The sequence below is a fragment of the Bombina bombina genome, chromosome 1, assembly GCF_027579735.1.
Source record: "Bombina bombina isolate aBomBom1 chromosome 1, aBomBom1.pri, whole genome shotgun sequence".
NCBI classification, from domain to species: Eukaryota; Metazoa; Chordata; class Amphibia; order Anura; family Bombinatoridae; genus Bombina; species Bombina bombina.
In genome coordinates this window covers 1,531,296,846-1,531,311,147 of record NC_069499.1, presented here as the reverse complement: position 1 = coordinate 1,531,311,147, position 14,302 = coordinate 1,531,296,846, and the positions used below count along the sequence as shown (strand labels likewise).

The 14,302-nt window shown below is 42.7% G+C and overlaps 1 protein-coding gene across 1 annotated transcript in view; it reads right to left on the bottom strand.

Moving 5' to 3' along the window:
• LUC7L3 (LUC7 like 3 pre-mRNA splicing factor) overlaps positions 1-14,302 on the bottom strand; it is a 122,515-nt gene that overhangs the window by 65,005 nt on the left and 43,208 nt on the right. The window contains exons 5-6 of the mRNA XM_053721670.1: positions 1,756-1,830; positions 768-872 (exon numbers count right to left, since the gene is read on the bottom strand). Of these exons, the coding sequence (XP_053577645.1) occupies positions 768-872; positions 1,756-1,830 (180 nt within the window). The remainder of the gene's footprint in view (positions 1-767; positions 873-1,755; positions 1,831-14,302) is intronic.

The following is a 14,302-nucleotide window of genomic DNA, read 5'->3' as shown; positions in this document are numbered from 1 at the left end:
AAAAGGGACAATAATTCACAAGAGTATAAACATTTAACCTGCCTTTCCACCAAGATCTGTCCAACACAAGAATATTCATAGCTACATTACCTTCTAACAGTTAAATTGCAGGCATTCTGCAAAGCTGCAATGTAATTCCCAGCTTCACCACTGGATGGTGAAAAATAAGCTGTAACATTCTAGCAGCTATAGTGATATCGCACTACGTTTTAAAGGGCTAATATAATGCAAAAAAAAAAAAAAAAAAAAAAAAAAAAAACACGTTCTAAACCATTAGGTTAGACCATGTAAATTTAAGACTAATGATTCCAGGCTGTTTAACTAGTGCAAAGGAATTAAACAGTAAAAATTACGCTCAGGAGCACCGATGATACAACACTGCTGATTCACAGATTAGAGCATGTAATTTATTAACTATACTGACCCTTTACGATTTGATATTTTTATTTGGCATAGGGTAGTCATTCCTGCACTAAAACTTGGAACATTATAAAATGTCATACCTTTGTACATGTGTGTTCTTGGACGTCTACCCGTCACAGGGTCTCTCACCCAACACATCTGAATTCTGCATGTATGACTGCAAAGATGTGCATACTGTAGTACAACCCCAAATTAATATTATTTGTTTAAACCCTCTAACCCGTATGAAACAGCCAATAAGCTGTCATACTACATGGGTTGCAAACACAAATGTGTGGGGTTTTTAACACAGAACTAGTAACCTCATTTTTATACTTCTAGATCTAATATGTCATAATACATACTGATGTTGTAGATTTCATTTGTTCTCGCTCTTCTTTCAGCTGTTCCACAAGCTTCATCATTCCTTGAGCCTCCTCCACCTTTCCTTCTGACCCAAGCTCTTCAATCTATTTAAAAGTGACATTAAAACAAAATTGTAAGCTGCATGCTAATGTCCGTTTATTTATGAAGAATCTTGCAACGAAAGCCGCATTTTGTATTTTTTTTTCTTCAAATTTACCTTTTCCCCATAACAAAAGAACTATTGCTAGACAATCAAAAACTAGTAGAAATATATAGCATGAACTGTTTCCATGTGGGCAGTTAAATAAAATGGAGGTAGCTAATCCCTTTAAGAGGTTTAGAGACTAGATAAAGAGCATGCAAGCAAGAGAGACTGTATAGGCTATTGAGAAATATGTAAACAGCCAGCAGAATATATTACACTCACAGTAGGAGGTGGAAGCTCTAAAATTTTTATTTTCAATTGTTCTAAGTATTGTACAGAGATAAGAAAGGCAAGCATTTGAGTGATTAGATATTAGATCTGCTCTGTCTGCAAGCTTAGCCTATATTGATGGGCAGTGGTTTCTAAGAGCAAACCCATTTAATTTGGAAAAAGAAACATACATGAGCAATTTCTCATACATTTTATACACTGCAGCTGGTATAACAAGATATGAGAAACAAAATGTTAACGTTTACTGTCCCTTTATGTCAAGTTTTAGAAATTACAGTAAAATGGAAATTTAGATATTTTAACAACAAATATTTTATATGGAATTCAAAATGGGTTTTGTCCCTTAAAGCCTGTGTAATTATGCATAAAAACAAATACAATGAGATCAGAAAAATGTCCTCAAGAAGCTAGAGACTGCAAAACAATACAGTATTAAATACTTATACAATAGTTTGCATGCATATTTTTTTAATTGCAGTGCCTGAATGCAAGTATATAATATACATGAATAAACCTAGTAAGTCACTAACATAGAAATAAAAATAAGTCACCTGGAGCAAGAGGGCTTCGATTTTGTCAGTTAAAACCTGACCTTTTTCTTCGTTCTTTCCAGCAGGTCCAGCAGACTGTTGAAAACAAATTGAGAGAGTTTTTAACAAAAATTTTGTTCTAAAATTAGTTTAGTTAGGAGAAAGAAATTAGCTACCTAAAACTAGTGGTTGTTAACATCAATCTTTAACAGGCACATTAAAAGATTTTCTCTATGAAAGCAAAAACGGAGTCACAATGACTGAACAGCTAAAGTAGTAACACACTTTAATAAACAGCAAAGTAAAAAAACATTTTTTATGCTTACCTGATTAATTTCTTTCCGGAGATGGAGAGTCCACGACATCATTCTAATAACTAGTGAGATATTCAACTCCTGGCCAGCAGGAGGAGGCAAAGAGCACCCCTGCAATGCTGTTAAGTGTCACTTCCCTTACCCATAATCCCCAGTCATTCAGCCGAAGGAAATAGAAAAAGAACACAAAGGTGAAAAGGGTGCTTGAGGTTTACGCAAAAAAACTGCCAAATTATAATTAAAAAAAGGGCGGGTCATGGACTCCCCATGTCCGGAAATAAAAATTTATCAGGTAAGCATAAAAAAATGTTTTTTCCTTTCCTATGACATGGAAAGTCCACAACATCATTCCAATTACTAGTGGGAACCAATAACCAAGCTAGAGGACACAGAATGAACAGGGAAGGAAAAAAAGGCAGGTGGACCTAAAGAGAAGGCACCACCGCTTGAAGAACCTTTCTTCCAAAAAAGGCTTTGGCTGAGGCAAAAGTATCAATTTTGTAGAATTTGAAAAAAGTATGCAGAGAGGACCATGTTGCCGCCATGCAAATCTGTTCCACAGAAGCTTCATTTTTGAAAGCCCAAAAAGAGGAGACAGCCCTAGCGGAATGAACAGTAATTTTCTATGGAGGTTGCTGTCCGAATCAAACTTCTCAACCAGAGAGAGTAATAAACGTGGCCTCTTACGCTTTCAAGAGAAAACAAACAAGGCAGAAGATTGCCAAAAATCTTTAGTAGCTTGAAAGTAAAATTTTAGAGCCAGCACAACATCCAAGTTATGCAGTAGACATTCCTTATGAGAGGAAGGATTAGGACAAGAAGAAAACAATTTCCTGATTAAAGTTTGAATCCGACACCCCAATTTAGTACGAAGGACCGTCTTATCTGCATGAAAAATAAAGTGCGAGGAATCACACTGCAGAGCAGAAAGCTCAAAATCTGCGAGCGGAAGAAATAGCAAGGAGAAACAAAACTTTTCAAGATCATTTTTTTTCCCCAACATCTTTTTATTAAGAATCCAATAGGTAAAAGGATGCACAATAACAACCAAAATAACAATTTTATATCAACAACATGAATCGACTCAAACGGAGCATGCTGCAGAACTTTAAGAACTAGGTTAAAGCTCCAAGGAGCAGCAACAAGTTTAAACACAGGCCTGATTCTGACCAGGGCCTGAACAAAATCTTGAACATCTGGAGAATCTGCCAGACGTTTGGGCAAAAGAATAGACAGTGCAGAATCTGATCCTTCATAGTACTGACAAACCTTTCTCCAGGCCATTCTGAATAAAAAAACAGAATTTATGTTTACCTGATAAATTACTTTCTCCAACGGTGTGTCCGGTCCACGGCGTCATCCTTACTTGTGGGATATTCTCCTCCCCAACAGGAAATGGCAGAGCCCAGCAAAGCTGGTCACATGATCCCTCCTAGGCTCCGCCTTCCCCAGTCATTCGACCGACGTAAAGGAGGAATATTTGCATAGGAGAAACCATATGATACCGTGGTGACTGTAGTTAAAGAAAATAAATTATCAGACCTGATTAAAAAACCAGGGCGGGCCGTGGACCGGACACACCGTTGGAGAAAGTAATTTATCAGGTAAACATAAATTCTGTTTTCTCCAACATAGGTGTGTCCGGTCCACGGCGTCATCCTTACTTGTGGGAACCAATACCAAAGCTTTAGGACACGGATGAAGGGAGGGAGCAAATCAGGTCACCTAGATGGAAGGCACCACGGCTTGCAAAACCTTTCTCCCAAAAATAGCCTCAGAAGAAGCAAAAGTATCAAACTTGTAAAATTTAGTAAAAGTGTGCAGTGAAGACCAAGTCGCTGCCTTACATATCTGATCAACAGAAGCCTCGTTCTTGAAGGCCCATGTGGAAGCCACAGCCCTAGTGGAATGAGCTGTGATTCTGTCAGGAGGCTGCCGTCCGGCAGTCTCGTAAGCCAATCTGATGATGCTTTTAATCCAAAAAGAGAGAGAGGTAGAAGTTGCTTTTTGACCTCTCCTTTTACCAGAATAAACAACAAACAAGGAAGATGTTTGTCTAAAATCCTTTGTAGCATCTAAATAGAATTTTAGAGCACGAACAACATCCAAATTGTGCAACAAACGTTCCTTCTTTGAAACTGGATTCGGACACAAAGAAGGCACGACTATCTCCTGGTTAATGTTTTTGTTAGAAACAACTTTCGGAAGAAAACCAGGTTTAGTACGTAAAACCACCTTATCTGCATGGAACACCAGATAAGGAGGAGAACACTGCAGAGCAGATAATTCTGAAACTCTTCTAGCAGAAGAAATTGCAACCAAAAACAAAACTTTCCAAGATAATAACTTAATATCAACGGAATGTAAGGGTTCAAACGGAACCCCCTGAAGAACTGAAAGAACTAAATTGAGACTCCAAGGAGGAGTCAAAGGTTTGTAAACAGGCTTGATTCTAACCAGAGCCTGAACAAAGGCTTGAACATCTGGCACAGCTGCCAGCTTTTTGTGAAGTAACACAGACAAGGCAGAAATCTGTCCCTTCAAGGAACTAGCAGATAATCCTCTCTCTAAACCTTCTTGAAGAAAGGATAGAATCTTAGGAATTTTTACCTTGTCCCAAGGGAATCCTTTAGATTCACACCAACAGATATATTTTTTCCATATTTTGTGGTAAATTTTTCTAGTTACAGGCTTTCTGGCCTGAACAAGAGTATCAATGACAGAATCTGAGAATCCTCGCTTTGATAAGATCAAGCGTTCAATCTCCAAGCAGTCAGTTGGAGTGAGACCAGATTCGGATGTTCGAACGGACCTTGAACAAGAAGGTCTCGTCTCAAAGGTAGCTTCCATGGTGGAGCCGATGACATATTCACCAGGTCTGCATACCAAGTCCTGCGTGGCCACGCAGGAGCTATCAAGATCACCAATGACCTCTCCTGATTGATCCTGGCTACCAGCCTGGGGATGAGAGGAAAAGGCGGGAATACATAAGCTAGTTTGAAGGTCCAAGGTGCTACTAGTGCATCTACTAGAGTCGCCTTGGGATCCCTGGATCTGGACCCGTAGCAAGGAACCTTGAAGTTCTGACGAGAGGCCATCAGATCCATGTCTGGAATGCCCCACAGTTGAGTAATTTGGGCAAAGATTTCCGGATGGAGTTCCCACTCCCCCGGATGAAATGTCTGACGACTCAGAAAATCCGCTTCCCAATTTCCCACTCCTGGGATGTGGATTGCAGACAGGTGGCAGGAGTGAGTCTCCGCCCATTGAATGATTTTGGTCACTTCTTCCATCGCCAGGGAACTCCTTGTTCCCCCCTGATGGTTGATGTACGCAACAGTCGTCATGTTGTCTGATTGAAACCGTATGAACTTGGCCTTTGCTAGCTGAGGCCAAGCCTTGAGAGCATTGAATATCGCTCTCAGTTCCAGAATATTTATCGGTAGAAGAGATTCTTCCCGAGACCAAAGACCCTGAGCTTTCAGGGGTCCCCAGACCGCGCCCCAGCCCACCAGACTGGCGTCGGTCGTGACAATGACCCACTCTGGTCTGCGGAAGCTCATCCCCTGTGACAGGTTGTCCAGGGACAGCCACCAACGGAGTGAATCTCTGGTCCTCTGATTTACTTGTATCGTCGGAGACAAGTCTGTATAGTCCCCATTCCACTGACTGAGCATGCACAGTTGTAATGGTCTTAGATGAATGCGCGCAAAAGGAACTATGTCCATTGCCGCTACCATCAAACCTATTACTTCCATGCACTGCGCTATGGAAGGAAGAGGAACAGAATGAAGCATTTGACAAGAGTTCAGAAGTTTTGTTTTTCTGGCCTCTGTCAGAAAAATCCTCATTTCTAAGGAGTCTATTATTGTTCCCAGGAAGGGAACCCTTGTTGACGGAGATAGAGAACTCTTTTCTACGTTCACTTTCCATCCGTGAGATCTGAGAAAGGCCAGGACAATGTCCGTGTGAGCCTTTGCTTGAGGAAGGGACGACGCTTGAATCAGAATGTCGTCCAAGTAAGGTACTACTGCAATGCCCCTTGGTCTTAGTACCGCTAGAAGGGACCCTAGTACCTTTGTGAAAATCCTTGGAGCAGTGGCTAATCCGAACGGAAGTGCCACAAACTGGTAATGCTTGTCCAGGAATGCGAACCTTAGGAACCGATGATGTTCCTTGTGGATAGGAATATGTAGATACGCATCCTTTAAATCCACCGTGGTCATGAATTGACCTTCCTGGATGGAAGGAAGAATTGTTCGAATGGTTTCCATTTTGAACGATGGAACCTTGAGAAACTTGTTTAGGATCTTGAGATCTAAGATTGGTCTGAAGACAATTGAGACCTGTGGAACCTCCCCCTTGGGGGAAGCCCCTTGAATTCCAGAAGATAACCTTGGGAGACTATTTCTAGCGCCCAAGGATCCAGAACATCTCTTACCCAAGCCTGAGCGAAAAGAGAGAGTCTGCCCCCCACCAGATCCGGTCCCGGATCGGGGGCCAACATCTCATGCTGTCTTGGTAGCAGTGGCAGGTTTCTTGGCCTGCTTTCCTTTGTTCCAGCCTTGCATTGGTCTCCAGGCTGGTTTGGCTTGAGAAGTATTACCCTCCTGCTTAGAGGACGTAGCACTTGGGGCTGGTCCGTTTCTGCGAAAGGGACGAAAAACAGAATTTATGTTTACCTGATAAATTACTTTCTCCAACGGTGTGTCCGGTCCACGGCGTCATCCTTACTTGTGGGATATTCTCTTCCCCAACAGGAAATGGCAAAGAGCCCAGCAAAGCTGGTCACATGATCCCTCCTAGGCTCCGCCTACCCCAGTCATTCGACCGACGTTAAGGAGGAATATTTGCATAGGAGAAACCATATGATACCGTGGTGACTGTAGTTAAAGAAAATAAATTATCAGACCTGATTAAAAAACCAGGGCGGGCCGTGGACCGGACACACCGTTGGAGAAAGTAATTTATCAGGTAAACATAAATTCTGTTTTCTCCAACATAGGTGTGTCCGGTCCACGGCGTCATCCTTACTTGTGGGAACCAATACCAAAGCTTTAGGACACGGATGAAGGGAGGGAGCAAATCAGGTCACCTAAATGGAAGGCACCACGGCTTGCAAAACCTTTCTCCCAAAAAATAGCCTCAGAAGAAGCAAAAGTATCAAACTTGTAAAATTTGGTAAAAGTGTGCAGTGAAGACCAAGTCGCTGCCCTACATATCTGATCAACAGAAGCCTCGCTCTTGAAGGCCCATGTGGAAGCCACAGCCCTAGTGGAATGAGCTGTGATTCTTTCAGGAGGCTGCCGTCCGGCAGTCTCGTAAGCCAATCTGATGATGCTTTTAATCCAAAAAGAGAGAGAGGTAGAAGTTGCTTTTTGACCTCTCCTGTTACCAGAATAAACAACAAACAAGGAAGATGTTTGTCTAAAATCCTTTGTAGCATCTAAATAGAATTTTAGAGCGCGAACAACATCCAAATTGTGCAACAAACGTTCCTTCTTCGAAACTGGTTTCGGACACAAAGAAGGCACGACTATCTCCTGGTTAATGTTTTTGTTAGAAACAACTCTTGGAAGAAAACCAGGTTTAGTACGTAAAACCACCTTATCTGCATGGAACACCAGATAAGGAGGAGAACACTGCAGAGCAGATAATTCTGAAACTCTTCTAGCGGAAGAAATAGCAGCCAAAAACAAAACTTTCCAAGATAATAACTTAATATCAACGGAATGTAAGGGTTCAAACGGAACCCCCTGAAGAACTGAAAGAACTAAGTTGAGACTCCAAGGAGGAGTCAAAGGTTTGTAAACAGGCTTGATTCTAACCAGAGCCTGAACAAAGGCTTGAACATCTGGCACAGCTGCCAGCTCTTTGTGAAGTAACACAGACAAGGCAGAAATCTGTCCCTTCAAGGAACTTGCAGATAATCCTTTCTCCAATCCTTCTTGAAGAAAGGATAGAATCCTAGGAATCTTTACCTTGTCCCAAGGGAATCCTTTAGATTCACACCAACAGATATATTTTTTCCATATTTTGTGGTAAATTTTTCTAGTTACAGGCTTTCTGGCCTGAACAAGAGTATCAATAACAGAATCTGAGAACCCTCGCTTTGATAAGATCAAGCGTTCAATCTCCAAGCAGTCAGCTGGAGTAGGACCAGATTCGGATGTTCGAACGGACCTTGAACAAGAGGTCTCGTCTCAAAGGTAGCTTCCATGGTGGAGCCGATGACATATTCACCAGATCTGCCTACCAAGTCCTGCGTGGTTACGCAGGAGCTATCAAGATCACCTACGCCCTCTCCTGATTGATCCTGGCTACCAGCCTGGGGATGAGAGGAAACGGCGGGAATACATAAGCTAGGTTGAAGGTCCAAGGTGCTACTAGTGCATCTACTAGAGTCGCCTTGGGATCCCTGGATCTGGACCCGTAGCAAGGAACCTTGAAGTTCTGACGAGAGGCCATCAGATCCATGTCTGGAATGCCCCACAGTTGAGTGATTTGGGCAAAGATTTCCGGATGGAGTTCCCACACCCCCGGATGCAATGTCTGACGAATCAGAAAATCCGCTTCCCAAGTTTCCACTCCTGGGATGTGGATTGCAGACAGGTGGCAGGAGCGAGTCTCCGCCATTGAATGATTTTGGTCACTTCTTCCATCGCCAGGGAACTCCTTGTTCCCCCCTGATGGTTGATGTACGCAACAGTCGTCATGTTGTCTGATTGAAACCGTATGAACTTGGCCCTCGCTAGCTGAGGCCAAGCCTTGAGAGCATTGAATATCGCTCTCAGTTCCAGAATATTTATCGGTAGAAGAGATTCTTCCCGAGACCAAAGACCCTGAGCTTTCAGGGATCCCCAGACCGCGCCCCAGCCCACCAGACTGGCATCGGTCGTGACAATGACCCACTCTGGTCTGCGGGAGGTCACCCCTTGCGACAGGTTGTCCAGGGACAGCCACCAACGGAGTGAGTCTCTGGTCCTCTGATTTACTTGTATCTTCGGAGACAAGTCTGTATAGTCCCCATTCCACTGACTGAGCATACACAATTGAAATGGTCTTAGATGAATGCGCGCAAAAGGAACTATGTCCATTGCCGCTACCATCAAACCTATCACTTCCATGCACTGCGCTATGGAAGGAAGAGGAACGGAAGGAAGTATCCGACAAGAGTTTAGAAGTTTTGTTTTTCTGGTCTCTGTCAGAAAAATCCTCATTTCTAAGGAGTCTATTATTGTTCCCAAGAAGGGAACTCTTGTCGACGGAGATAGAGAACTCTTTTCCACGTTCACTTACCATCCGTGAGATCCGAGAAAGGCCAGGACTATGTCCGTGTGAGCCTTTGCTTGAGGAAGGGACGACGCTTGAATCAGAATGTCGTCCAAGTAAGGTACTACAGCAATGCCCCTTGGTCTTAGCACCGCCAGAAGGGACCCTAGTACCTTTGTGAAAATCCTTGGAACAGTGGCTAATCCGAAAGGAAGCGCCACGAACTGGTAATGCTTGTCCAGGCATGCGAACCTTAGGAACCGATGATGTTCCTTGTGGACAGGAATATGTAGATACGCATCCTTTAAATCCACCGTGGTCAAGAATTGACCTTCCTGGATGGAAGGATTGTTCGAATGGTTTCCATTTTGGACGATGGAACCTTGAGAAACTTGTTTAGGATCTTGAGATCTAAGATTGGTCTGAACGTTCCCTCTTTTTTGGGAACTACGAACAGATTGGAGTAGAACCCCATCCCTCGTTCTTTTAATGGAACAGGATGAATCACTTCCAGAAGATAACCTTGTAAGACTATTTCTAGCGCCCAAGGATCCAGAACATCTCTTGCCCAAGCCTGAGTGAAGAGAGAGAGTCTGCCCCCCACCAAATCCGGTCCCGGATCGGGGGCCCGCATCTCATGCTGTCTTGGGAGCAGTGGCAGGTTTCTTGGCCTGCTTTCCTTTGTTCCAGCCTTGCCTTGGTCTCCAGGCTGGATTGGCTTGAGAAGTATTACCTTCCTGCTTAGAGGACGTAGCACTTGGGGCTGGTCCGTTTCTGCGAAAGGGACGAAAATTAGGTTTATTTTTGGCCTTGAAAGACCTATTCTGAGGAAGGGCGTGGCCCTTGCCCTCAGTGATATCAGAGATAAACTCTTTCAAGTCAGGGCCACACAGTGTTTTCCCCTTGAAAGGAATGTCAAACAATTTGTTCTTGGAAGACGCATCCGCTGACCAAGATTTTAACCAAAGCGCTCTGCGCGCCACAATAGCAAACCCAGAATTTTTCGCCGCTAACCTAGCCAATTGCAAGGTGGCGTCTAGGGTGAAAGAATTAGCCAATTTAAGAGCACGAATTCTGTCCATAATCTCCTCATAAGAAGAAGAATTACTAATAATCGCCTTTTCTAGCTCATCGCACCAGAAACACGCGGCTGTAGTGACAGGGACAATGCATGCAATTGGTTGTAGAAGGTAACCTTGCTGAACAAACATCTTTTTTAGCAAACCTTCTAATTTTTTATCCATAGGATCTTGGAAAGCACAACTATCTTCTATGGGTATAGTGGTGCGCTTGTTTAGAGTAGAAACCGCCCCCTCGACCTTGGGGACTGTCTGCCATAAGTCCTTTCTGGGGTCGACTATAGGAAACAATTTTTTAAATATGGGGGGAGGTACGAAAGGTACACCGGGCCTGTCCCATTCTTTATTAACAATGTACGCCACCCGCTTGAGTATAGGAAAAGCTTCGGGGGGCCCCGGGGCCTCTAGGAACTTGACCATTTTACATAGTGTTTCTGGAATGACCAGATAATCACAATCATCCAAATTGGATAACACCTCCTTAAGCAGAGCGCGGAGATGTTCCAACTTAAATTTAAAAGTAATCACATCAGGTTCAGCTTGTTGAGAAATTTTTCCTGAATCTGAAATTTCTCCCTCAGACAAAACCTCCCTGGCCCCCTCAGACTGGTGTAGGGGCCCTTCAGAAACAATATCATCAGCGTCCTCATGCTCTTCAGTATTTTCTAAAACAGAGCAGTCGCGCTTTCGCTGATAAGTGGGCATATTGGCTAAAATGTTTTGATAGAATTATCCATTACAGCCGTTAATTGTTGCATAGTAAGGAGTATTGGCGCGCTAGATGTACTAGGGGCCTCCTGTATGGGCAAAACTGGTGTAGACGAAGGAGGGGATGATGCAGTACCATGCTTACTCCCCTCACTTGAGGAATCATCTTGGGCATCATTTTTACTAAATTTTTTATGACATAAATCACATCTATTTAAATGAGAAGGAACCTTGGCTTCCCCACAGTCAGAACACAATCTATCTGGTAGTTCAGACATGTTAAACAGGCATAAACTTGATAACAAAGCACAAAAAACGTTTTAAAATAAAACCGTTACTGGCACTTTAAATTTTAAACTGAACACACTTTATTACTGCAATTGCGAAAAAGTATGAAGGAATTGTTCAAAATTCACCAAAATTTCACCACAGTGTCTTAAAGCCTTAAAAGTATTGCACACCAAATTTGGAAGCTTTAACCCTTAAAATAACGGAACCGGAGCCGTTTTTATATTTAACCCCTTTACAGTCCCTGGAATCTGCTTTGCTGAGACCCAACCAAGCCCAAAGGGGAATACGATACCAAATAATGCCTTCAGAAAGACTTTTCTATGTATCAGAGCTCCACACACATGCAGCTGCATGTCATGCTGTTCTCAAAAACAAGTGCGCCATACCGGCGCGAAAATGAGGCTCTGACTATGATTAGGGAAAGCCCCAATAGAATAAAGTGTCTAAAACAGTGCCTGCCGATATTATTTTACAAAAAATACCCAGATTAAATGATTCCTCAAGGCTAAATATGTGTAAATATGATCGATTTAGCCCAGAAAATGTCTACAGTCTTAATAAGCCCTTGTGAAGCCCTTATTTACTGTGTGAATAAAATGGCTTACCGGATCCCATAGGGAAAATGACAGCTTCCAGCATTACATCGTCTTGTTAGAATGTGTCATACCTCAAGCAGCAAAAGACTGCTCACTGTTCCCCCAACTGAAGTTAATTCCTCTCAACAGTCCTGTGTGGAACAGCCATGGATTTTAGTAACGGTTGCTAAAATCATTTTCCTCATACAAACAGAAATCTTCATCTCTTTTCTGTTTCAGAGTAAATAGTACATACCAGCACTATTTTAAAATAAACTCTTGATTGAATAATAAAAACTACAGTTAAACACTAAAAAACTCTAAGCCATCTCCGTGGAGATGTTGCCTGTACAACGGCAAAGAGAATGACTGGGGTAGGCGGAGCCTAGGAGGGATCATGTGACCAGCTTTGCTGGGCTCTTTGCCATTTCCTGTTGGGGAAGAGAATATCCCACAAGTAAGGATGACGCCGTGGACCGGACACACCTATGTTGGAGAAATTAGGTTTATTTTTGGCCTTGAAAGACCTATCCTGAGGAAGGGCGTGGCCCTTGCCCCCAGTGATATCAGAGATAATCTCTTTCAAGTCAGGGCCAAACAGCGTTTTCCCCTTGAAAGGAATGTTAAGCAATTTGTTCTTGGAAGACGCATCCGCTGACCAAGATTTTAACCAAAGCGCTCTGCGCGCCACAATAGCAAACCCAGAATTTTTCGCCGCTAACCTAGCCAATTGCAAAGTGGCGTCTAGGGTGAAAGAATTAGCCAATTTGAGAGCACGAATTCTGTCCATAATCTCCTCATAAGAAGAAGAATTATTAATGATCGCCTTTTCTAGCTCATCGAACCAGAAACACGCGGCTGTAGTGACAGGGACAATGCATGAAATTGGCTGTAGAAGGTAACTTTGCTGAACAAACATCTTTTTAAGCAAACCTTCTAATTTTTTATCCATAGGATCTTTGAAAGCACAACTTCCTTCTATGGGTATAGTGGTGCGTTTGTTTAGAGTAGAAACCGCCCCCTCGACCTTGGGGACTGTCTGCCATAAGTCCTTTCTGGGGTCGACCATAGGAAACAATTTTTTAAATATGGGGGGAGGGACGAAAGGTATACCGGGCCTTTCCCATTCTTTATTTACAATGTCCACCACCCGCTTGGGTATAGGAAAAGCTTCGGGGGGCCCCGGGACCTCTAGGAACTTGTCCATTTTACATAGTTTCTCTGGAATGACCAAATTCCTCCTTAAGCAGAGCGCGGAGATGTTCCAACTTAAATTTAAATGTAATCACATCAGGTTCAGCTTGTTGAGAAATTTTCCCTGAATCTGAAATTTCTCCCTCAGACAAAACCTCCCTGGCCCCCTCAGACTGGTGTAGGGGCCCTTCAGAAACAATATCATCAGCGTCCTCATGCTCTTCAGTATTTTCTAAAACAGAGCAGTCGCGCTTTCGCTGATAAGTGGGCATTTTGGCTAAAATGTTTTTGATAGAATTATCCATTACAGCCGTTAATTGTTGCATAGTAAGGAGTATTGGCGCGCTAGATGTACTAGGGGCCTCCTGTGTGGGCAAGACTGGTGTAGACGAAGGAGGGGATGATGCAGTACCATGCTTACTCCCCTCACTTGAGGAATCATCTTGGGCATCATTTTCTCTAAATTTTGTGTCACATAAATCACATCTATTTAAATGAGAAGGAACCTTGGCTTCCCCACATTCAGAACACAGTCTATCTGGTAGTTCAGACATGTTAAAACAGGCATAAACTTGATAACAAAGTACAAAAAACGTTTTAAAATAAAACCGTTACTGTCACTTTAAATTTTAAACTGAACACACTTTATTACTGCAATTGCGAAAAAGTATGAAGGAATTGTTCAAAATTCACCAAAATTTCACCAGTGTCTTAAAGCCTTAAAAGTATTGCACACCAAATTTGGAAGCTTTAACCCTTAAAATAACGGAACCGGAGCCGTTTTTATATTTAACCCCTTTACAGTCCCTGGTATCTGCTTTGCTGAGACCCAACCAAGCCCAAAGGGGAATACGATACCAAATGACGCCTTCAGAAAGTCTTTTCTATGTATCAGAGCTCCTCACACATGCATCTGCATGTCATGCTTCTCAAAAACAAGTGCGCAATACAGGCGCGAAAATGAGACTCTGCCTATGATTAGGGAAAGCCCCTAGAGAATAAGGTGTCCAATACAGTGCCTGCCGGTTATTTTACAAAATTCCCAAGATTAAAATAATTCCTCAAGGCTATGGAGTATAAAATATGTTTATATATAAATCGATTTAGCCCAGAAAATGTCTACAGTCTTAAAAAG